Here is a 24,904-nt window from a genome sequence, read left to right as displayed (position 1 = left end):
ACGAAAAAATAAAAAAAATACATCGTATGATGCTATAGTCAACAATATAACAACGGTAATATAAAACTCTAACTTCACAATGACTTATGCGATCATTTTATAAACTGGGACTTTTATATACAAAGTGTACCACTCTTTAAGGGAAAAAAAATAATCAAGAAATGACTGGATACTGACATGCGTTCTCAGTAATCATACAGATTTATCAAAAACAGTATCTATACTCATTTGGTAGAGCATTTTAAGGACTTATGCTAGTTTCACATGAATTCATAATCTAATGATCTTTAATATTAATATACTCGAATATAATGGTACTTGAGAACTATTATATACATAATGTACTATAATAATTGATGTAACAGATATAACATAGTTAAATTTGTGCGTTCTTCATCCTTCTTTATGTATTTGTGTATGTATGTGAATGTGTATGTATGTATGTATGTATGTATGTATGTATGTATGTATGTAACTATCTATTGCACATTATGTTTCAGACAACAGCCATGAATGTTTTTTTAGAAAGTCAAAATACATTTACCGAACCTCTTAAAAAGTGTGCAGCACTTCATAACAAGCCAAACGTCTGAAAATTCTGAGGAGATATTTTAACAAGGAATGAGGGCATAAAAGATACCTGCATGCAATGCCAACAACACATGTCATTCTGAGAATAAAGAATATTCTGCAAAAAGTAAAAACAAAAAAAATCAATAAAAATTTATATAGTTTATAAAAATAAATTCATTTTTCAACACAGTATATTATTTAAATATTACTTTTAACTGATAATTGTATTCACATATAAACTTCCATACAACAGCCAATAACACAGTAATTATGGAAACTAAGTTTCCACAGAAAACTGAGAGCATGGGAAAGAAATAACAACTAACACAGTAACACAAGAAAATTATCACTTGTAATATACCACTGAATAATGTACAACAGATGAATACAAAACTGGTCATCTGTGTCTTTTCATCAATCCATAACGATAAACCTGTGCGTTTCATGCATAGAACAATGGTATTTGACCTTGGCCATTATTAATAAGCCATCAATGAAAGAACAAACAAAAAATAAAGAGAAGGGACTCTAGTAAGATGTTCTATTGTGTACAAAGAAAAATAGCAAAAGAGAGGACTACAAAATTTGAGCATTTTCTTAGTAGAAGTGCCAAGTTTATGGAGTAAGAAAAAATACCTGACCAGAGGAAAGAGTTCACACAGGCAGTTCTGAATTCATTAACATATATCACATGTCATGGCACTCATCTACATTTAAAAAATTATAAATTAAAATTTCTCAACAATGGGGAAACAAAACAAAATTAGGGATGTGAAGACTGCAAACAAAAACTTAAAAAACACTGTAAATGATCATGTAACTAGAATATTCTAACTATGAAATTAGGAACACGTGTAAAATCTTAAACTGGTCCATTTAATGGTGTATTTTTAGGCGTACTTTGATTCATAGGTAGCCTGATTTTGATCACAGATAAGAGGAGTTATATCAAGGCTAATTGAAATTCACCATTGCTTCAATTTTCTCACTTCGAAGAACAAAATGGCATGAAGATTTTGGGGAAAAAATTAATGTATTCCATTCTAAAAATATCTGACACTTTGACAAGATTTCAAGAATAATGCACTTTCTATTAAAATGGAACAAATATGGGAAAAGCATATACTTTATGGTGAGAGACAATAATGCACCATAATACTACACATAATATGTTTGTATATCAAAGTTACAATTAAATAAGAACTTGCATTAAAAGGTACAAAATCTAATCCTATTATTTTAAGAAACTTCAATAATATTCACACACTTTCATGAACTCTAATGCTTTTCATTTTCATAATATCACATCCAATTTTGGATTATTTATTTATTTAATTTCATAATGGATAAGACATAAAAAAAGAGCTATGTGCTTTTCCCAAGTTCTAAATGGAAGTCTCACAACCATTCTCTAAAATACCAAGAGATGACAGTGTGAGTTAAAAACTGATGAATTACACGATATAAACAGTAAATTAGAGAAAACTGACAGTTCTGTAATGTTCACATTTAAAAAATCAGCAATGGCTATATTCATACACCTCATTAAAAACAATACTTAAATCACTAGGATAATATAGGAAAAAGATGGGGTAAGCACACACTACCCAGCCAGGTTGGTGAAACAACACTGTAGATAAAAAGTAGGTTTCTTTTTTTTTTCAACAACCTGACTCCCCAAGTCTTCTCCCCAGTCTCTTATTACCACTAGGAGTCTCTTTTTATACATTGGCACTATTTCAATTACTCTATGCCAAAATTCATCTCAAAACTAAAAGCAATACAGTCATCCTCTCATCCCTAATTTATGAGTTTTGTGGAAAACACCATCAACAACTGTCAGCTTCTGATTGAAGTCTTGCTTAAAAATTGCATTGGTTTAAGGTACATTATAGTGACATCTCTTCTGCAGTACGCTATGCAACATTTATTTTAATGAAGCCCCGTATTCAGATTTGCAATGCACTCTATATCGGAGAGTGTCTAGCACAATGAGGATTCCTTTCCACTTTAACACACAATTAGCCAGGAAAATCTTCGTAAGTCTTCTACTGCAGTACACAAATCTTATGACTTGTAGAGGGTGACAATTTTGTAGTCACGCAATAACAGAAAACATGAAATAAACCCAACTTAAAAGTAGCAGCTTATGGTGGATACTAATTGACAAACATATAGAGAACGCAGAATTTATCACTGAAAACACGACATGCTTACCACAATCCACAATGAAAAAAGAAAGAAAAAAACATTATTAATACGGTATTCAAATTTAAGGAATGTTAATCTCACTGACAGGATCAATTTTGTCTTCTGTATTTGGTAAAGCTTCTTAAAAAAATATAAAAAGATCAGCTCTTTATAATTTGAAGGGTCTACTACATGTTGTCTGCCAAGCTGAGTGATGAATCACGTTCACCCCATTTGAAACACTACGAATGGCACACAATGGGAACAGTCACTCACCTCAAACACACAACCACACAAACACTTATCTGACAGTTTATCATCATACCACTACTACAACCTGTCTAATCGGAAATTATCTTCTGTTGAAGGGTCCGTAATTACATTCATGTCAGGGTCTGTTAACATCTGTAGACCAGCAAAATCAATTGGATCCAAACCTTCCCGTAAAGTCTCATCTGTAGGAAATAAGTCTGTGTCAAATGAGCCTGACATAGCTGAACCCAAATCCTTCACAAATTCATGTCTAGAGAGGTCATCACCAGTACTAGAGGAGAAGTCTGTAAGGAAGATAAGATATGCACTCATTAGCACTGAATTCACTAAACTGGCTTTTCTTTATAATTAATAGGTCACATAATCTAACATTGGAGAACTACAACTTGTGTCTGAAAAGTTCAGTGAATGGTCTCATGAAATAAAGACAACGTAAGTTACACACAAAACTCCTTTACTGGCCTTCAAAGTAATCTCCATTAGCTACAACATATTTTTGACATCGACTGTAAAGCTGCTGGAAGCTGGCAGAAAACGCTTCTTTTGGCATCTCCCGGAGAACCCTTGTCATGCGTTGTTGGATACCTGCTACACTGTCGAACCGGTGGCCTTTCAGGGCTAATTTAAGAGGGCAGAACAAAAACAAAATCTGCCGGCGCCAAAACCACAGAATACAGAGGGTGTGGAAGGACAGTCACCTGTCGTTCAGCAAGAATCTGGGTCATGAGGATCACGGTGTGCGGACGGGCATTGTCGTGGAGGAGCTTCCGCTGTCCACTCCAGTACAGTTCAGGCCGAACCCGCCTGATGCATTGCAGTAGCCGTTTCAAAACTGCCTCGTAGAATTCCGCGTTGACAGGTGTACCCAGGGGTACAAATTCATGATGAATGACACCATTGTTGTCGAAAAAGGTGATCAGCATTGTCTTAATCTTGGACTTGGTGCGCCGACTTTTTTTGGGAGGCGGAGAAGACGCTGAACATCACGCCATTGACTGTCTCTTGGTCTCCAAATGATAATGGTAGCACCATGACTCGTCTCCTGTAATGATGGTTTCCAACACCTCTGGATTTTGGTCACAAACGTCAATGAAATCTCCCGACATTTCCATCCAAGTTTGCTTCTGCTCATCCGTAAGGTTGTGCGGTACAAACCGGGCAAAAATCTTTGGTTTTTTAAATATTCGTGAACATTGCCTACACCCACTTCATCTGCTATCATTCGTAAGGATAGTTGCCGATCATTCACAAGCATCTGTCGCACTCGTTCGATGTTGTCCGTAAAATGTGCTTGTGGTTGGTCGACCCGAACGCGCCTCATCCTCAACACCTTCCTTTCCATCTCAAAAGCGTTTAAACCAGTCAAAAATGCACTTTTTACTCACTGCTTGAGCATGGTGAACTTGCACTAACATTGTGTGTGTTTCTGTTGCCGTTTTGCCTAGGTGGAAGCAAAACATCATGTTAACGCGTTGCTCCGTTTTGCACTCCATTGTGCAATGACACGAGTCCTCACAATGACTCTGTGTGATGTGTTGCAGCGTTGAACTCCATTTAACTGTGTTGAGTTGACCGATAGGGGGCACTTGGTGTTATGTCTCGCAATGCGTATACACGAGCACATCGTCCGAAGTAGCACGGTGTACAACCTAGGCAACCATTCACCAAACTTTTTAGACACAGGTTGTATTTCAGAACTGTAACTGGACTTACTGTGAAAGCTCATTCATGAACTCAATTTGTACAAAATATAAATGAAACAACTTGAATTTAAAGAAAGATATCTATTTAAATATATAAATCACAATTACAATGAACTTCAAAGATCATATTGTATTGAATAAATAAGTAAAAATTGCTTGAAAAGACTTGGTTACATAACAAATTATTATAGAGATGTTCCCAACTTTCTCACCTATGAACACTTATAATGTAACATTGGTATGTAAGTTATGAAAACCTAACCACCACATTCACTCAAGTATATCTCACCATCCCACATATCACACACTCTAATTTTTGCTATGGAAATAAGAGAGATAAATAATAGGCACTTGCATATATCTTGCATAGGTTGGTTGTCAGGTGTCAATATAAATGTGACAAGAAAACATCTTTTAATATACATGCTCGCATCTCCCCTGGTTTGGATGAGAGACAGGTTTACAGGGCCCCGGGTTTAATACCCAGCAAGGTCAGAAATTTTAACCATTCCTGGTTTACTCAACCGACTCGGGAACTAGTTGTTTGTGTTTGTCCAAATAAACACAACACTACCTACCACCACAGAAATACACAATAATAAAAACCCCTCCTCATAGGGTTGGAGTCAGGAAGGGCATCTGGCCATAAAAGAGGGCCACGGCACTTGTGCGACATAGTTCACATCTGCGACCACATCCTGAATAATAATAATAATAATAATAATAATAATAATAATAATAATAATAATAATAATAATAATAATAATAATAATAATAATAATAATAATATTTATTATCAATGATAACTTAATTCAGCGTTCATTAAATTCATATCCTCTGAAAACATCCAAGAGTTACATGCCTTTGGCTGATAGTGTAGATGGAATATCACACTGTTGGACTGTCTGGAGTTTCAGTATAATACAATAAGTACTAGACATAATAATTAATGCGCTGAATTACTCTGTAAGAATATGAAGCTATATTATGGTCTCCACACATTTTTATAGACTCTACTGAAAGGTGTGACAAAAGATTATCTCCAATCAGTATTTTATTTCCTTGAAGCTTAGAAAAGTAATGAAGAGCAATATATTTGACCCAGTCATCAAAGCAAAATGAGTCGAACCATCCTGACCTGGTACGATTGTATCTTGTTCCCTTCGGCCCCCCTTCAGTCCAAGACCGATACAAATTTGTTGCCTTATATACAACATAAGGTGGTAAGAGTGTTCCATCCGCAGCAGCTGCAAACATGACTGAAGTGGCCGATTTACTTTGATTCAATACCCTTTCAGGATATTTGCATCCTCGCCTGGAAATAATCTTCCTTTTCCCAAGATCATCTGATAAGTTTGTTTTGTCAAAATTCACTATATTAGATAGAGGGACATCAACCAATTCTTTTTCCAGTTTGTCCAAGTATTCTTTAACAGTATTAGGGGTCACTTGTGCTCATACTCTCTTTATGTTCTGGCTCACACGCAGTGATAATTTCTCCTTGTGCTGCTTTAGAAAACTAAAAATGAAGTCCCGGCCAGGCATATTGTCTCTGAACTTCTTTGCGATCTTCCCACGAGAATCAAGATATTGTTTTACAATAATCCTCACATCATATGGGTCCATTGGGTAACCCCACTCAGCACATACACTTTAATCCTCCATTTATGTTATTTTCAGGCTTAGAAAATGCCTTCAAATCTTTAAGTACAGTACTATGTTTCAAATTTTTATGAAGTTTAGGAAACACTTCAGGGCCGGGGAAGGTCTTCAATAATTGCACAATTTATAAGAATCGAACTACAGTTATTACTGCTGAAACACATTAATAGAGAGAACAAACCAGAGGAGAGTAAGGTAACAGCTATAATTATGATTAGTCATGCCTTCCTTATGCAGGTAAGTTCCAGCAGTTGATTTATGTAACATGTCGCCCTTTATTCCTTAATTGATGTAGAAAACATCCTCTTGCTTCTGTAGCTCTCTCTCACTCTCCTTCAGGGGGTGTGATAGCTGAGTGTTGGACAACGAACATTCAATTTTTGAAGTGAAGTCTCATTCCTATGGTTCGATTTCCAAGCAAATAAGATATTATCAACATATGAACAGTCATGTAAAACTCTGAGCTTGCTTGTTTTTGTTGCTATTTCACTCTCCTCAATTTAGATTTCCACCTCCACGATCACTGAATCAGTATAACTGTACACATCAGACCCTTCAGCCTCCAGTAGAAAACCTACACTAACTCTTTCCTGTTGTACTGTTCACACTTCACTATATTTCAGCCATGCCACCCTGGGCAGACAAGCTGCTCACTATCTGAAACTTAGGCTTCATTTTTACAACTATTTCAGTAAGTCTTTACTATTCCTTCTTATCCCTCGTAGTATTAGACTGTCGTATTGCCTTGATGGTGAATTTGAGCCCCCATCACTCCTAGGAAACCCAACTAAGTACTCATCTGACATTCTGGTCTTGATAATAATGAAAATATATTTAAATCAATCTTTCAACCTTCCCCTAGTAATTAAATTACTTACGAGACATGGACAGGAAAGGTGAAAATAATATCTGTCATAATGACTGGAGAAGAGTTCCCACATATTACAGTGGTATGCAATTTTCCATGCTCATCAACTTCAAATATTGTAGTCTAGTTACACAGTGTTCTGACTCTGGAGACTATCACAATTCATCACAAACCATCACTGCAGAATCTGTTATCCCAAAGCCATACGTTACTCAAATGTATTCAGCTGATATCCCCCTTAGCTGAAAAATATTATTAGAGTGAATCAAAACTATCAATTAACTTACCTGTAAGAATGATGTCAGGAATACTGGAAGGAGTGTTGGGAGTCTGAGGGGTGGTCTGTTGCGTGCTACCTCCACTAGGGTTCATAGTCACTGGACGGTTGTACTGCAGTTGTGAAGGAGACTGGCTATAATAACCAGGGTCAGTTGTCAGTTCTTGGCTCCCCACCTGCGTCATCCCATCATCTGGACTGCTCATTGCCTGAAGTCAAGGTATTTATGCTATATGATTATACACAGTAAGAGAATACGGTCCAAAGACATTGACTATTTTTATAATATTCATATTTCTAATTCAAAATTCAAAGTACAATAAATACAAAGCAGGAGAAATATAACTCTCAGATATATTCACCATTTAATGTTGTATCATTATTCCCCACCTTATATTATGAAACATTTACAATGCAATAAATTGAAAACAATTGTTGTCTTGGTCATAGTCCATGGACTAGTTTTATGTAGCTCTCCATGCCACCCTATCCTGTGGTAATTTTTTCATTTCTATGTAACTACTAAATCCTACATCTACTCTGATCAGTTTGCCATATTCATGGTTTAGTCTACCTTTACCACTCCTACCACCTACACTTCCCTCAAAAACTAACTGAAAAAGTCGAGGCTGTCCTAAGATGTGCCCTATCATTCTATCCTTTTGGTCAAATTTCACCAAGTCATTTTCCTCTCACCAATTCGATTCAGTATCTCTTCATTCATGATTCAATCTACCCATCTAACCTTAAGCATTCTTCTGCAACACCACATTTTAAAAGCTTCTAATGAGCTAGATACTGTCCTCTTTTACTTCCATAAGAAACCAAGTTTGAAATGACCGTCTTCATTTTACAAGTTGTTTTACGTCGATAAATCCAACGATGGGACATGAAGAGGCTTGGAGTGGGAAGGAAGCAGCCGTGGCTTTAATTGAGGTACAGCATTTGCCTGCTGTGAAAATGGGAAACCACAGAAATCCATCTTCAGGGCTGTCGACATTGGGGTTCAAAGCCACTATCTCCCGAATACTGGATACTGGCCGCAATTCAGCGACAACAACCATCGAGCTTGATATTACTGTCTTAAAAAACATCTTTCCAATTCGTATGTCAATGTTCGAAGTGAGCAAATTTCTTTTCTGAAGAAAGGCTTTTCGTGCTTGTGCCAGTCTACATTTTATGTCCTCCTTAATTCTGTCTTTATTAGTTATTCAACACCCCAAATAGCAATACTCATCAACTTCCTTTAAGACGTCATTTCCTAATCTATAATTTCCTGCATCACCTGACTTCATTCCATTATTTTTGTTTTGGATTTATTTCTTTGTTTATTTATTTATTTTCATCTTATGCTCCTTCTGCAAGACTGTGTCCATACAATTCAGCAATTTAATCTGACCTGCAGACTCTGATAAAATATTAATAAACTGGCAAATCTAAAAGTTTTGACTTCCTCTCCTCGGCTTCTGATTTATTTTCCAAATTCCTCTTTGATTTTCGTTACCACTTCTATATTGAAAAGTATAGGGAATAAACTGCAGCCCTGTCCCACTCCTTTCTGAATTGCTGCTTTCTTCTTATAGCCTTCCATTCTCATCATTACAGATCAATTTTTATACAGACTGTAGATAATCCTTCTTTCTCAGTATTAGATCCCGATTGCCTAAAGAATCTCCAATAGCTTAGTCCAATCAATATTATAGAATGCCTTTTCTACATCTAAGAATACCATGTACATGGGTTTGTCCTACTTTATTTCATCCTGTAAGATCAGGATTGCTTTGCGTGTTCCTACATATCTTCTGAAGCCAAACTGATATTCTCCCAACTCAGCTTCAACTTATCTCTCCATTCTCTGGTAAATGAAATGTGTTAAAATTTTGCAAGCGTGAGATACTAAACTAATGGTGCAGTAGTTTTTACACTTATCAGTGCACTTGCTTTCAAGGGACTAAGTATAACATTCTTTTTAAAATCAGATGACACTTCTCTACGATACATTTTACACACTAAATGAAATAACATCTCCATGCTGGTTTCTCCTGAGATATTCAGTAATTCTGAGAGTATATCATCAATTTCAGTTGCCTTGTTCTTATTTAGGACTCTCAATCTTCTGTCAAATCCTGACCTCAAAATTGGGTCTCCCATTTCATCGGCATCAACAGCCTCTTCCTGTTCCTGAATCTTATCATCTATACTTCTTTCCCTTGATGCAACTGTTCAGTATGTTCCTGTCTTCCTTCTGCCTTGTCTGCTCTCTCTAGAAGTACATTTCATTCTGAGATCTAAATATTCATACACCTAGTTTTCCTTTCTCCAGAGGTTCACTTGATGTTCATATATGCAGCATCTACCTTTCCTACAACCTTGAACATTCTTGGACTTCTCTTTCGGCCGTTCTTCCTCAGTTGTCCTGCACTTTCTACCTACTTCATTCTTTAGATGCCTGTATCCTTTCCTGCCCTCCTTATGTTTTGCATTCTTGTACTTCCACCATTCATCAATCAGGTCTAGTATCTCCTGCGTTGTCCATTGACTCTTACATGATCTTGCCTCCCTTCCAAATTTTCCTTCAGCAGCCGTATTGATCTCATTCTCCAGCACTGCCCATTCTTTATCCACTATTTCTTTCAGCCTTTTCATGTAGTCCTTACAGAACATGTTCCTAGAAAGAATCCTTCACTCTTTTTTCTTTCAACTTCTCTACCTTTTATCTCATTACATTCCTTCCTTTCATTTTCTCCAACTTCAGGTGGTATTTCATGATCATCAAGTTGAGGTCAAGAGTCTAAAGTCTGCTCCTGGACAGGTCTTGCAATCCAACACCTGATTTCTGAATCTCTGCCCAATCAAAATGAAGTCTATTTGATACCTTACAGTGTCTCTAGGTCTTGTCCACATATACAGCTGTCATTAGTAGGTTCTGAACCGAGTATTAGCGAGGACTAAATTATGATTGGTGCAGAATTCTACCAACCAGCCTCTTTTTTCATTCCTGTGTCTCAGTTCATACGCTTCTACTACACAACATTCTCTTCCCTGGCATTACAGTCTCCCAACACAATACAATTCTCATCTCCTTTTAAATGTTGTATTAAATCCTCTATCTTCCATAATCTATGGAGGTTGGTCGGAGTAAGGTCCATAGCACATACAACCCTCTGATTAGCATCTCAGATGTGCTAAATATGATCGAGATCGGGGCTCCTCAGGGGCCAGGCAAGCATCTTCACATCTGTCGAGTGGTCAGCAAACCAGTCAGCCACAATTTGGGAGCAATGGGCTGAAACATTGTCTTGCTGTAGGTACAGGTTGCCTGCAGGGTGCTGGAGGCAAACAAAGGGGTGAACATGATCTACCAGCAGATTCTTGTAATGTTTGCCGGTGAGGGACAATGCCATCTCGTGCGAACAGTCCCTATATGAGGATATCTCCACCAGCAGCCTGAACTGTACTCTGCTGGCACAAGGGATCCATTGCCTCATATGATTGATGATGGACTTGTACCTAACCACTGGCATGTACCAACTGGTATCTCAACTTAGATCTTTTGCCCCTACTAGCACCGAATGTGAGAAACCTGCGTGTATTATGTAAATGGCGGAAGCGTAAAGTGTTGAATGTGAAGTAAGGTACATTAAGGACGACACAAACACCCAGTCCCCAGGCCAGGGATATTAATCATTTACAATTAAAAGCCCCTGACCCATCCGGGAATCAAACCCGGGGCTGCCAGGTGACAGGCGGACACGTTGTCCCCTACACTGCGGGGCCGGAGGAAGAGTCCTAATATGTTAATATTATTTATTACATTGGGACTGGTTTTGACCCTTGTATTGGGTCATCTTCAGCCTTAAATTATAAATGGAAAAGAACATTAAATGTAAGTTGAAAACACATATACATATCTCCCATACTTAAATTTGTGTTATGGTGATCCAGTATACATCATATGAAATGAATTTCATTTTTGTCCTTATTGATGATTTATCACTATCAACAAGGATGAGGTCACCTATTGAATACTGTATATAATATGTTAATATTATTTATTTCATTGTGACTACTTTAGACTCTTGTATTGGGTCATCTTCAGCCTTAAATTATAAATGTAAAAGAACATTAAATGTAACTTGAAAACACTAACGCCTAATATAACACAATCGACATGTCTTAAAGCATCGATGAAACATGTTGCGGTGTAGCAATAATGCAATGAACAATAATGCAAGATGAAAGCTTCACCAAACGGACATCATAATAATGTAGCAATAATGCATGAACAATAAAGCAAGATAAAAGCTACCCCAAACGGACATCATAATAATGTACTGTTCTATATCAAGACTATAATTTCCTTAAAAGAAAAAGTGACACACAAGTGTTGGACAGATATGCAAGAGACATCAAATTTAATGGACTCATGCGTAACCAATAACATGTTTCATCAATGCTTCAACGACATGCCAATAGTGTTATATTAGGCGTTAGTGTTTTCAAGTTACATTTAATGTTCTTTTACATTTATAATTTAAGGCTGAAGATGACCCAATACAAGAGTCTAAAGTAGTCACAATGAAATAAATAATATTAACATATTATATACAGTATTCAATAGGTGACCTCATCCTTGTTGATAGTGATAAATCATCAATAAGGACAAAAATGAAATTCATTTCATATGATGTATACTGGATCACCATAACACAAATTTAAGTATGGGAGATATGTATCAATTACTTTAACAACTTGCAGAATTTCATTGCAATTCAAAATATCTTTTACAGGAATCTCATGTATAGAGGAAGATGCCTCAGAGGATCAGTGGTAGAGTGTCTGACTTGAGATCTCAAGTTAGCAGGTTGTATCTGCACAAAGGTAACCGATTTTTGTAGGACAGTCAAAAAACATGGCACTGTATGTCCATGTAGTTGACATGTTCAAGATCACTGGTGGTGGTTTCAGTGTTACCTGACAAAATTAAATTAACTCAGCCATCGTATCTGCTTCACTTGAAATAGGTGTGGCAAGTATGGTATTAAAATTAGCCTTTCCAAGACTAAATTGATTTCAATAGGTAAGAAATCCAAGAGAAATGAATGTCAGATTGGGGATACAAAACTGGAACAGGCAGTTCAAGTATTTAGGATGCGTGGTCTACCAGGATGGTAATATACGTAAGAATGAATCAAGGTGCAGCAAAGCTAATGCAGTGAGCTCGCAGATGTGATCCACAGTATTTTGTAAGAAGGAAGTCAGCTCCCGGATGAAACTAACTTTACATCGGTCTGTTTTCAGACTAACTTTGCTTTATGGGAGTGAAAGTTGTGTGGAATCAGGTTATCTTATTCATAGGTTAGAAATAACAGACATGAAAGTAGCGAGAATGATTGCTGGTATAAACAGGTGGGAACAATGGCAGCAGGGTACTCTGAATGAATGGATAAAGGATAAGATAGGAATTAACTCGATGGATAGAGCTGTACCCATAAACCAACTTTGCTGGTGGGGTCATGTAAGGTGAATGGAGGAGGGTAGTTTACCTAGGAGAAAAATGGGCTCTGTTTTGGAGGGCAAGAGAAGTAGAGGGAGACCAAGATGACAATGGTTAGACTCAGTTTTAAATGATTTAAAGATAAGGAGTATAAGAAGTATAGAATAAAATGAGGCCAAAGAACTAGTTACAAACAGAGGATTGTGGCGGTGGTTAGTAAATTCACAGAGGCTTGCTGAGTGAATGCTGAAAGGCATAATAGTCTATAATGAAGATGGATGTTTGTATGTATGTATGTATGTATGTATGTATGTATGTATGTATGTATGTATGTATGTATGTATGTATGTGTGTATGTGTTCTAGTAGAATTCCACTTTCATTGCTAGATAGCAACACAATTGGAATGTTGAAACTGGTAGGTAGGTTGCCTGAATAGCACAAGTTCAGAAGACCTGCATCACAATAACTGAGACCATAGGATTATTATTATTATTATTATTATTATTATTATTATTATTATTATTATTATTATTATTATTGTTGAAAATTAAAATCTACCACCTGTTTCCAGTCATTTGACAAAGTCAAGCATGCAATTAATAAATCCCCCAACTAGCGACAAGGTTAGGAATAGTGCCGGGTGCAGAAGCCAGTTGGATCCTCTGGGGCAATGATTAAAGCTAGATGAAATGAAATAATATTGAAGTGTTGCTAGAATGAAGTCACAGACGCTCTATTATTATTATTATTATTATTATTATTATTATTATTATTATTATTATTATTAGTGGAGTGCTTCTACTTCCCTGCACACATGCAACTATTTTTTTTCTTTTTTTTTTTTTCAAAGTAAGCTTTGGCTGTTCTTATTGATTCCATTCTCATGTGGCCAAACCATTTCAGTCATGATGATTCTTGTGTTTCAGTTAAAAATAAAAATCTGCTTCATACGATACAGAAATTTTATATAGAGCTCAAGAAATGTGAAGAACTGTGTAGCAACTCTGCTGACATGAGTGGCTGTAAACTTCACACCACAAGTTCCTCTTCTACTTGCTTCTTATTTTAATATAGTATTTGATTTAAACCTGTACATTATTGTCAACTTATAGCATATATCCATAAGCTGAATGTGACTTTCCAGCCATCAATAGAGCCCTGCTGCTGGACTGAGTGGCTCAGACGGTTAAGGCGCTGGCCTTCTAACCCCAACTTGGCAGGTTCGATCCTGGATCAGTCCGGTGGTATTTGAAGGTGCTCAAATACGACAGCCCCGTGTCGGTAGATTTACTGGCACGTAAAAGAACTCCTGCGGGACTAAATTCCGGCACCTCGGCGTCTCCGAAGACCTTAAAAAGTAGTTAGTGGGACGTAAAACAAATATTATTATTATTATTATTATTATTATTATTATTATTATTATAGAGCCCTGCACGGATGCGGATATCAGCGAAGTTAGTGTCTTGGCAGATACAAACTGTATGGCAGTGTGGATAATTTTGCTGTCAATTTCTAAATAATGACATTTATTGATTTTCACTCAGGTTTTTGCATGAGATTAGGCAACCCTTGACATTGGTATCGGGGCATAGTGATTATATATAAAGAGCCTTGAAAGCGAGAAAATCCCTAATTAACCTGCGACAGTTGGGGTTCTGGTGACAGGTGTCAGGCCTATTGTATTATGTTAACAGATCTACCCATTTCAATACATTTGGTGTAATATACTGTAGTTAAATATTTAAATTATCCGCGGATAACCATTCGCGGATGCGGATGAAGGAAGTGCGGATGCGGATATTATTTTGTATATACGCGCAGGGTTCTAGCCATCAATGGAAGAAGACCACAAGACAGACCTAGATAAAGCAGATAGAAAGAGACCTGGCCAGGAGCAGCCCAAAATGGAAGAAGACATTGGAAGAGAAGTGGTGGCAATATATAAGTTTATGGAGGATGCTTGTTCATTGCGATCTGCTGGAGTGGAGAAACAACGATGATGATAATGATGGAAGATAGGAAACTTAAAAGGGTCCACCTTTTCAATACAAATAAATGTTATAGTTTATTTACAACATATATTTGCACTTGGAACTAGTTTCGACGCTGTTTGGCGTCATCTTCAGCCAAAATGTGGGAAATAGGCTAGCATGTAGACATTTATATTACAAGGTGTTACATTAGTGTGAATTAAATGAGAGAACATGAAGATTCACAATTAAGTATTTATTTATTTTCCACCTAGTCGATACAATGATTGCTTAAGGCAATTTTTAATGGTCAAAAGTGGTACATGTTTCGTATATTATCAACATCTTCAGCCACATAACACTGTTTAGATGAAAAATATATAAAATTGACAAAGTAATGCTTTAGAGGAAGTGACCTTAAAATTAACATAAGATTGACAAGATTGTAGAAATAATTTATATATTTTCTCTTGAGTTATTTGTTTGTTTTAATCTTGTCAATCTTATGTTAATTTTAAGGTCACTTCCTCTAAAGCATTACTTTGTCAATTTTATATATTTTTCATCTAAACAGTGTTATGTGGCTGAAGATGTTGATAATATACGAAACATGTACCACTTTTGACCATTAAAAATTGCCTTAAGCAATCATTGTATCGACTAGGTGGAAAATAAATAAATACTTAATTGTGAATCTATTGAAGTGCGATACGGACCATGAAGCTGATTTTATGTAAGAACATGAAGACGCGAAGTACAATGGCAGTTTCAAAGTGGTCATGAAGGGTGAGTCAAAATTGTATAAACATGAGATAACATGATCACTTAAACAAAAAAACCTATAAACATATAAACTGTAACAAAACCATGCAGAAGTACGAGATGATTGGCATTGGAGATTTAAATTATTTCAGACACACTTCCATTGAATGTTGCCAGCCGCGAGTGTAGTACAAAACATAGGTTATATTTCAATAAACACAATCTTCTCAAAAATGTACATAACATTATAAAACATATTTGGGTTGAGGTGAAATTTGGCACTTAGGGATTGAAATCACTTATTCAATAAGCGCCAATTCAAAAAACAGCTGTAAAGGGTGAGACAAGAATTGCACAAGCGTGAGTTTGGATTCGATAAATGCAAAAAATACATGAGACACACTCGAAAATGTAGGTTCGTAATGGATTTGGCACAAAAGGTCTGCGTTCAATCATTCGTTGAATGGCACCAGTGCAAGTGTAGTTCAAATGTGAGTTAGGATTTAATAGCCTCATAGAATTGCACGTGACATCTGAACTTATGTTGCGAGATGGACTTGGCAGTGAAGGTTCGAATTGTAGATATTCAGTAATGTCAATTCAAAACAGTCCATGAAAGGTGAATGCAAAAGCTATAATTCATATAAGGACTCATAAAATAAAATTTTCAAATACAAATAACATATTCAACTTTTCGTGGTACACGGTAAAATTGGCAGTTAAATCATTAAAATTTGTAGGTTTCTTCATCAGGTGCCATATAAGTCAAGCGCAGCGTAAGTATGAGACAGGGTTCAACATATCCAAACTGGTACAATGCATATTTGAATCCAAGTGTGAGATGAACATGGTAGATAAAGAATCACTTTGTTGAGGGTGTAGTAAACATATTCAGCTTGACAATAGATATAAAATTGGAATTAAGGAAGACGTTCCTCTGAGAGCTTAGAGGTTGAATGTGCCAGTATTTGTGGTGTATTGTTGCAGCGTACGTGTAGGGTGGGGGCAGGTTTCTATGATGTTTATTGCAGGACCTAAGGCGGTACAGCTATGGCGTGAGATGAAGAGGAACAGAGCGTATTGGATAGTTTAGGTCTGGGGAGCGGCCATTGTTGGATTAGGAGGGGAGAGGGAAGGAGCGTGTGTGCGAGTGTGTCTCATGTGTTTTTTGCATTTATCGAATCCAAACTCACGCTTGTACAATTCTTGTCTCACCCTTTACATCTGTTTTTTGAATTGGCGCTTATTGAATAAGTGATTTCAATCCCTAACTGCCAAATTTCACCTCAACCCAAATATTTTTTATAATGTTATGTACATTTTTGAGAAGATTGTGTTTATTGAAATATAACCTATGTTTTGTACTACACTCGCGGCAGGCAACATTCAATGGAAGAGTGTCTGAAATAATTTAAATCTCCAATGCCAATCATCTCGTACTTCTGCATGGTTTTGTTACAGTTTATATGTTTATATGTTTTTTTGTTTAAGTGATCATGTTATCTCATGTTTATACAATTTTGACTCACCCTTCATGACCACTTTGAAACTGACATTGTACTTCGCGTCTTCATGTTCTCTCATTTAATTCACACTAATGTAACACCTTGTAATATCAATGTCTACATGCTAGCCTATTTCCCACATTTTGGTTGAAGATGACGCCAAACAGCGTCGAAACTAGTTCCAAGTGTAAATATATGTTGTAAATAAACTATGACATTTATTTGTATTGAAAAGGTGGACCCTTTTAAGTTTCCTATCTTCCATTCTCAGTTCAATACGGACAAAAATGAAATTCTTTGATTTAGATGATAATGATGACGACAATGAAAAACGGAACCACGGAATTGAAAAAAAAAAAAAATTAATACTAATCAAGAAAATGATGAAAAAGGGGCTAGTATTAATGCTGTGTGTTCAACATCCTTAGTTTGTTTCATATAGGGATTGGAAGTTCATACATCTTGCATATATTTTTCCCACCATTATATGAATATGCTGATAAAATTATTTATGCAAATCACTAATATCTGACCAGAATATGACTACTTTTATTGTGCATAAAAATCCATATTTTGTCTTTTTTAATAGATGCACCATATTTTGAGTTTTATGCCCTAAATTGGCACATTAAAAGGATATTATCATTTTTACTATGCTTATAAATACATGCCCCGGCATTTTCTACTAATATGTAATATGTTCCATGAGTGCGAGAAATGTGATTGATGACATGGACTTGTAGATAAGAGGGCTCATTAACCCTAGACCGGGCGCGCTAGTTGTTTTTGTCAACCAGCGCTCTATTTTACACCATAATTCCTAGAACTGTCAGTCTTTCACCACCTCGCAACTAATACCTTTGCTCTCACTCTCGACCTTCATTACAGTTGAATTTCGACAACAGTGGAAGCGATACGTGAGTAATTATTTCGAGCGAAATCTTGGAAACCGAAGCTGGTTGACAAAGTCAACCGCGCACCTGGTCATGTAAGTAAAATTTATTTCTTTAAAATTTCCTTTCCTCTGTACTTTTTGGGTAATTAGGGAAGGTCAGGCGTAATTACAAGTGGTATATTTCTATGTTAGGTCTTGTTTCGTCAATGATGAAGACATACGCGACATTTTGAGCCAGTTGTCCGATGAAATAGAGGACTCTGCTTCGGATTTTTTGAATGGGGAGGAGGAAATTATAAACGTATCGGATCAGTATCATAACAGTGATACGGAGCAGGAGGCCGATTAGGTCAGTGAGATCTATGAAGACGATAACGAAAGGGAATTTATCTTTGTGAGAGATGGAGGAAATCGAGGATAAGAGCAAGGAATATTATAAAAATACTGCCAGGACCGGAAGGGGAGGCGAGGAAAGTATCAACAGAAATTGACTGTTTCAGGCAGTTGATATACACTGAGATGGTTGATGAACTATTATACTGGATTAATTTGTACATTTATAGGAAGCGGGAGGAGGTTAATTACAGCTGCGAGGGTGATGCTAAATTTGCGAACCACAGTGAAATTATGGCCTTGCTCGGGGGAAAAGGAGTGAAAGATTTCTTGGACATGGTAACAAAGTTTATTTTTCATCCACCTTCCCTAATTACCCGAAAAGTACAGAGGAAAAGAAATTTTAAAGAAATAAATTTTACTTACATGACAAGGCGCCCAGTTGACTTTGTCGACCAGCTTCGGGTTCCAAGATTTCGCTCGAAATAATTACTCACATATCGCTTCCACTGTTGTCGAAATTCAACTGTAATGAAGGTCAAGAGTGAGAGCAAAGGTATTAGTTGCGAGGTGGTGAAAGACTGACAGTTCTAGGAATTATGGTGTAAAATAGAGCGCTGGTTGACAAAAGTTGAAAACTAGAAAAGCGGCTGGAATTGATCAGATTTCTGGGGATATACTAAAGACAATGGGTTGGGATATAGTACCATATCTGAAGTACTTATTTGATTATTGTTTGGTCGGAGGAGCTATACCAGGTGAATGGAGAGTTGCTATAGTAGCTCCTGTGTATAAAGAAAAGGGTGATAGACATAAAGCTGAAAATTACAGGCCAGTAAGTTTGACATGCATTGTATGTAAGCTTTGGGAAGGCATTCTTTCTGATTATATTAAACATGTTTGTGAAATTAATAACTGGTTCGATAGAAGGCAATTCGGTTTTAGGAAAGGTTATTCCACTGAAGCTCAACTTGTAGGATTCCAGCAAGATATAGCAGATTTCTTGGATTCTGGAGGTCAAATGGACTGTATCGCAATTGACCTGTCTAAAGCATTTGATAGGGTGGATCATGGGAGACTACTGGCAAAAATGAGTGCAATTGGACTAGACAAAAGAGTGACTGGATGGGTTGCTATATTTCTAGAAAATAGATCTCAGAGAATTAGAGTAGGTGAAGCTTTATCTGACCCTGTAATAATTAAGAGGGGAATTCCTCAAGGCAGTATTATCGGACCTTTATGTTTCCTTATATATATAAATGATATGAGTAAAGGAATGGAATCGGAGGTAAGGCTTTTTGTGGATGATGTTATTCTCTATAGAGTGATAAATAAGTTACAAGATTGTGAGCAACTGCAACGTGACCTCGAAAATGTTGTGAGATGGACAGCAGGCAATGGTATGTTGATAAACGGGGTTAAAAGTCAGGTTGTGAGTTTCACAAATAGGAAAAGTCCTCTCAGTTTTAATTACTGCGTTGATGGGGTGAAAGTTCCTTTTGGGGATCATTGTAAGTATCTAGGTGTTAATATAAGGAAAGATCTTCATTGGGGTAATCACATAAATGGGATTGTAAATAAAGGGTACAGATCTCTGCACATGGTTATGAGGGTGTTTAGGGGTTGTAGTAAGGATGTAAAGGAGAGTGCATATAAGTCTCTGGTAAGACCCCAACTAGAGTATGGTTCCAGTGTATGGGACCCTCACCAGGATTACCTGATTCAAGAACTGGAAAACATCCAAAGAAAAGCAGCTCGATTTGTTCTGGGTGATTTCCGACAAAAGAGTAGCGTTACAAAAAATGTTGCAATGTTTGGGTTGGGAAGAATTGAGAGAAAGAAGAAGAGCTGCTCGACTAAGTGGTATGTTGAAATTCAATCAAATATCATCAATACGGACCAAAAATGATATTTATTACATGTAATAAGTGGTATGTTCCGAGCTGTCAGCAGAGAGATGGCGTGGAATGACATTAGTAGACTAATAAGTTTGAAAGAAAGTAGGAAAGATCACAATATGAAGATAAAGTTGGAATTCAAGAGGACAAACTGGGGCAAATATTCATTTATAGGAAGGGGAGTTAGGGATTGGAATAACTTACCACGGGAGATGTTCAATAAATTTCCAATTTCTTTGAAATCATTTAGGAAAAGGCTAGGAAAGCAACAGATAGGGAATCTGCCACCTGGGCGACTGCCCTAAATGCAGATCAGTATTGATTGATTGATTGATAGATTGACAGTCATTTTTGGCAATTATATCTGATCATTTCATTGTATAATTGCGCAAATATTAAAATATGACCATTATTTTAATTTAATTATGTATCTACTGCTTAACTCATTTTAAATAGGCGCAGTATTCATGTCCATATCAGAATTAGTTCACGTGTTCATGATTATCCATTTTAAGTACATTCATATTAATCACTAATACAAGTTTTTAATTTTATTTGAAGAATAACATTGAAACAAAAGATAAAACGCCGTTAAATGGAATGTTTATGCGATTGAAAGACTGTAAACTACTGAAAACATAACTGGTTGACAAAGTCAACCACTCGCCCGGTAGTGTGACAGAAATTAGCCTGGTCTAGGGTTAAGATAAGAAATGAGCATTTAACTGCGCAGTATGAAAGAGTGGGAAACATGCTTCAGCAAGGAACAGCAGGATAGTGAGCAGGGAAGCATGATTCGCCAACAAAACTTGATATGTGAAGCTGGATGTCATGTGTCTATGATGCAATCCCAGTGTTTTCCCCACACATGCTTGGGAATCAGTGTTGCCAATCTTGCTATTTTAGACTAAACCAAGCAGTTTTGAGTTATTGTTTACCTATAACAAATTGAAAATTCAATACTGTATGTATAGGGAATTAGCTACTTTCTGAAGACCTTTAGCTACAAAAATAGATGTTTCATTTTTAGTACACAGATTTAGTTATTTTTCCATGGCTGAGCAATGACTTCCTCTTTATGGAAGCTCACGACACTGTTGGAAATCACAGTGCGAGGGTTTCAGGTGGCAAATCAGTCTTTCACAACAGTAGCGGCGCAGGTTCGGTAGAGGCTGGTTGGATGTTTTGTTTAGCCCAGTCGTTTAAACAGTGCTGAGTGTATTACGTGTGAGTTGTGGAATGTGAATAAGTGTGAAGTGTGTGATACATTGATGTTTAGTATTCACATAGTGTACATCATGCCGAAAACTAAATTTAGTATTGCGGGTAGTCTTAAAGGCTACCAAGATGAGTTTTCTTCTGAATTTATTTCTACACATTCCAAAATACTATATTGTTAGGTATATGAGAATTTAGTGAAAAACAGTATCAAGTGTTACAGCATATAAACACATCCAAATATAAGGAGTCAGTCGCTAAGAAAAGTAATACAAATTCTGCTATGAAAAAACAGCTTGTGGAGTGTTTTGGGAACAGGCTAACAAAGATTTCTTCTGACCTCTGTCAGGCCTTTCTCATCATCATCGGTTTGCCCTTCCAGCGAGCCGGGTAGGGTGTTTGAAAACGAGTGCCTTCCAAAGTTGCCTATTCAAAAAGATTTTGTTGTCCATGACAGATTCCCAATTCCATCTTCTCTCCACGTCTTCCCACAGTTGGTCCATCAATTCTTCTTTTTGGTCGTCCAGCTGGTCTTGTACCTGTTATTCTCTTTCCCAAATAAGTACATGGTAACCTTGTGCTTTTCATTCGTTTAACATGCCCAAACCATTTAAGTCTAGATGACCTAAATCTTTCCTATATCAATTCATTTAGACCTTGGTTAGATCGGATCTCATCATTTTACGGTAGTTTGAGTGCAGCAGTGTAATTTCTTTCTTTGAGGCTTGAACTATCCAGTCTACATGGGGTAGCAGCCTCCGTTCGGGGCCCGTCATCAATGTGTTAACCCGACTCCACATCCTTGATGTGAGGCTGTGAGCATCCTCCATTCCAGTAAGTAGGAGAGACAGGATGATTTAAGCTTAGGTGGGGAGCCAGTCCCATAGGGTAAAATGTGGAAACCTTGCCAGGGTTATAGTGAAATAATGCTGGTGAAGACCGAGTAGATCATTGGCATGACAGAAATGGCGGAAGAGGCAGCTCTGCTTTTGGGGAGAAAATGAGAGCTAGACACTCTTAAATCCATTAGCATCAGTATTGGTATCCAGCAGCTGACCCACTGAATTTTATTTAGTGACCCAGCCACTAACTCACAAATGCTTCCCTTTACAAGCATAAGGGATCATTGTTTGCAACAGATTGCTCCAGGTGGTACCCAATCCACCTCCACTGATACTGGAGTCAAAACCTCCATTGGATTCTGTGGGAGATTCAATTCGTGCTCAGAGCAGACACGAATTCTCTGGTAAAACCTGCAAATATAAGACTCACATAGGAACACCCAACTTCAACTCTCTAATCAAGATTGGACACTTCAGACATTTACTCAAAATCACAGAAGAGAGGCAAGTCAAAATACTCACTCTACAACACACACAATTGATGGGCAACACATCGCAGGATCACAACCATAAACTCTTCAAATCAGGAACAGTCTAGACCATACTGATGAGAACCCTACAACTAGGGAATGGATTTCTAATGCACACAAGCGATCCAATGGACATAGTAGGCAACTTTCCTGTACACCTTAGCACTAACAAGAAAGGATTAAGACTTGTAGCACTGTGCAAAACCAGCTGAAAATCGTGTCCACATTTCTATAAACCACAACACAGGCAATAAACATGGAGGTCATATAATGAGTTACTTGGCAAATACAGATCGAGCACATGGCCATCTCCACCAAACACCATGGAGATTTACATGATGTATCAGTCAAGTATAGGCTTGATCTAGACACAGTCCACTATCTCACCCTTATTAAGATGACCCCACTAAAAATCAAACAAAATTAGCAACTGCAACATTTAAGTACACTGAAAAGTTAGCTGAGAAACAGTTGACCATACCAAACACTTTAATATGCCAATACCGGACAGCTTGCGGTTTTCAGCAATAATGTCTATAGTTCTGTCACCTACATGGCTTGGTGTGATCAACTCTTCAATAACATATTGCCAATTTGCCACTTGTATAATTTTTGGTGCACTAGTGTGTTGTTTATAATGTATCAGAGTTTGTCACTAAATAATCTTACATTGCAGTTATATTCCAAGAAAAGTGTTATGCACTGAACAAATCACCCAGCAAGATGACGATATGGGAACTGATAGGGACCGCTAGTATTAAAACAGTCATGACCTAGCATGTGTGTTGAGGTTACCTTCTGTGCCCCTTATATTAAGAACGCAATCAAATACTGTAATGGAATGTTAGTGGGATCTACAACCAATAATATTACCGAGAGTGGCTGTGTGGTTTGGATCACGTAGTTATCAGCTTGTATTTGGGAGACTGTGGGATCGAACCCCACTGTCGGTAGCCCTGAATATGGCTTTCCATTGTTTTCCACCTTCACACCAGGCAAATGCTGGGGCTGTGCCTTAATTGAGACCATGGCCGCTTCCTTCACACTTCTACCCCTTTCCTATCCCATCGTCACCGTAAGATGTATCTGTGTCGGTGCGATGTAAAGCAGATTGTAAAAGAAAAAAGAAGAAGAATATCAACAAATACAGTGCACTCCCGATAATTCATATGCAGATAATTCACTTTGCAGTTAATTTGCAGGTCTCGGAGAGTTATTTTTTAAGGTATTAATTCTTACACCCACTAATCATCAGGCTGAGTAAAATTATCTCCGCCTAGTTTAAAAGAATTATAATGTGATGCGTGGAGATGAAATCATTGATATTTGAGGAGACTGGACTTGTTTCTCTACAATGTAGCAGTAGGCCTATATGCATACTGCTGCCAGAATGCTGCAAACTTGGAAACATTCGAGCATGTTGCTGCACGTGGCACAGCACAGACTACCGTAATCTTGGAAGCAGAGACAATGAAAGAGGAATGCACTCGGAATTTACCCTCCCTCCCCCACAGCTCAAGGTCGCTGAACAGTAAGTCAAGTGAAGGGTAGGTGCGCCGGCAGCGAGTGTACTGTGGGCTACTGTACTTGAGAAGTGTGAATGGAGTGCGGAAGTCTTTTCGAAGTTTCGAACAAGTCAGTAGTAAGAGTTTTCAATATCAGTGGTTGAAAAATGAAATATAAAAGGTTAACAGTCAGTGAAAAACTGAAAATTATAGAAAGACTGGAGAAAGGTGAGGCGCCATCAAAGTTAGCCTGCAAGTTTGATGTGGGTGAAACAACAGTGAGAGACATCAAGAAGCAAAAGGAAATCCTCATCAAATTTTCTGCTAATTGTGATCGTTCATTGTCCCGGAAATCAATGAGAACATCGGACTATGCAAATCTAGATGAAGCCATGATACAG

General features: G+C 37.2%; 1 protein-coding gene across 2 annotated transcripts in view; it reads right to left on the bottom strand.

The window, feature by feature from the left end:
• Positions 1 to 903: 903 nt before the first annotated feature.
• Positions 904 to 24,904, bottom strand: part of LOC136871664 (CREB-regulated transcription coactivator 1) — a 473,088-nt gene continuing 449,087 nt past the window's right edge. For both annotated transcript variants that reach the window (XM_067145158.2, XM_067145157.2), the window contains 2 exons: positions 7,557 to 7,755; positions 904 to 3,320 (listed from right to left, as the gene is read on the bottom strand). In XM_067145158.2, the coding sequence (XP_067001259.2) occupies positions 3,094 to 3,320; positions 7,557 to 7,755 (426 nt within the window). In that variant the 3' untranslated portion in view covers positions 904 to 3,093. The remainder of the gene's footprint in view (positions 3,321 to 7,556; positions 7,756 to 24,904) is intronic.

This window comes from Anabrus simplex, chromosome 4 (genome assembly GCF_040414725.1).
Source record: "Anabrus simplex isolate iqAnaSimp1 chromosome 4, ASM4041472v1, whole genome shotgun sequence".
Lineage (NCBI taxonomy): Eukaryota > Metazoa > Arthropoda > Insecta > Orthoptera > Tettigoniidae > Anabrus > Anabrus simplex.
The sequence above is the reverse complement of the archived record's forward strand: the minus strand, read 5'-3'. Positions and strand labels throughout refer to the sequence as shown.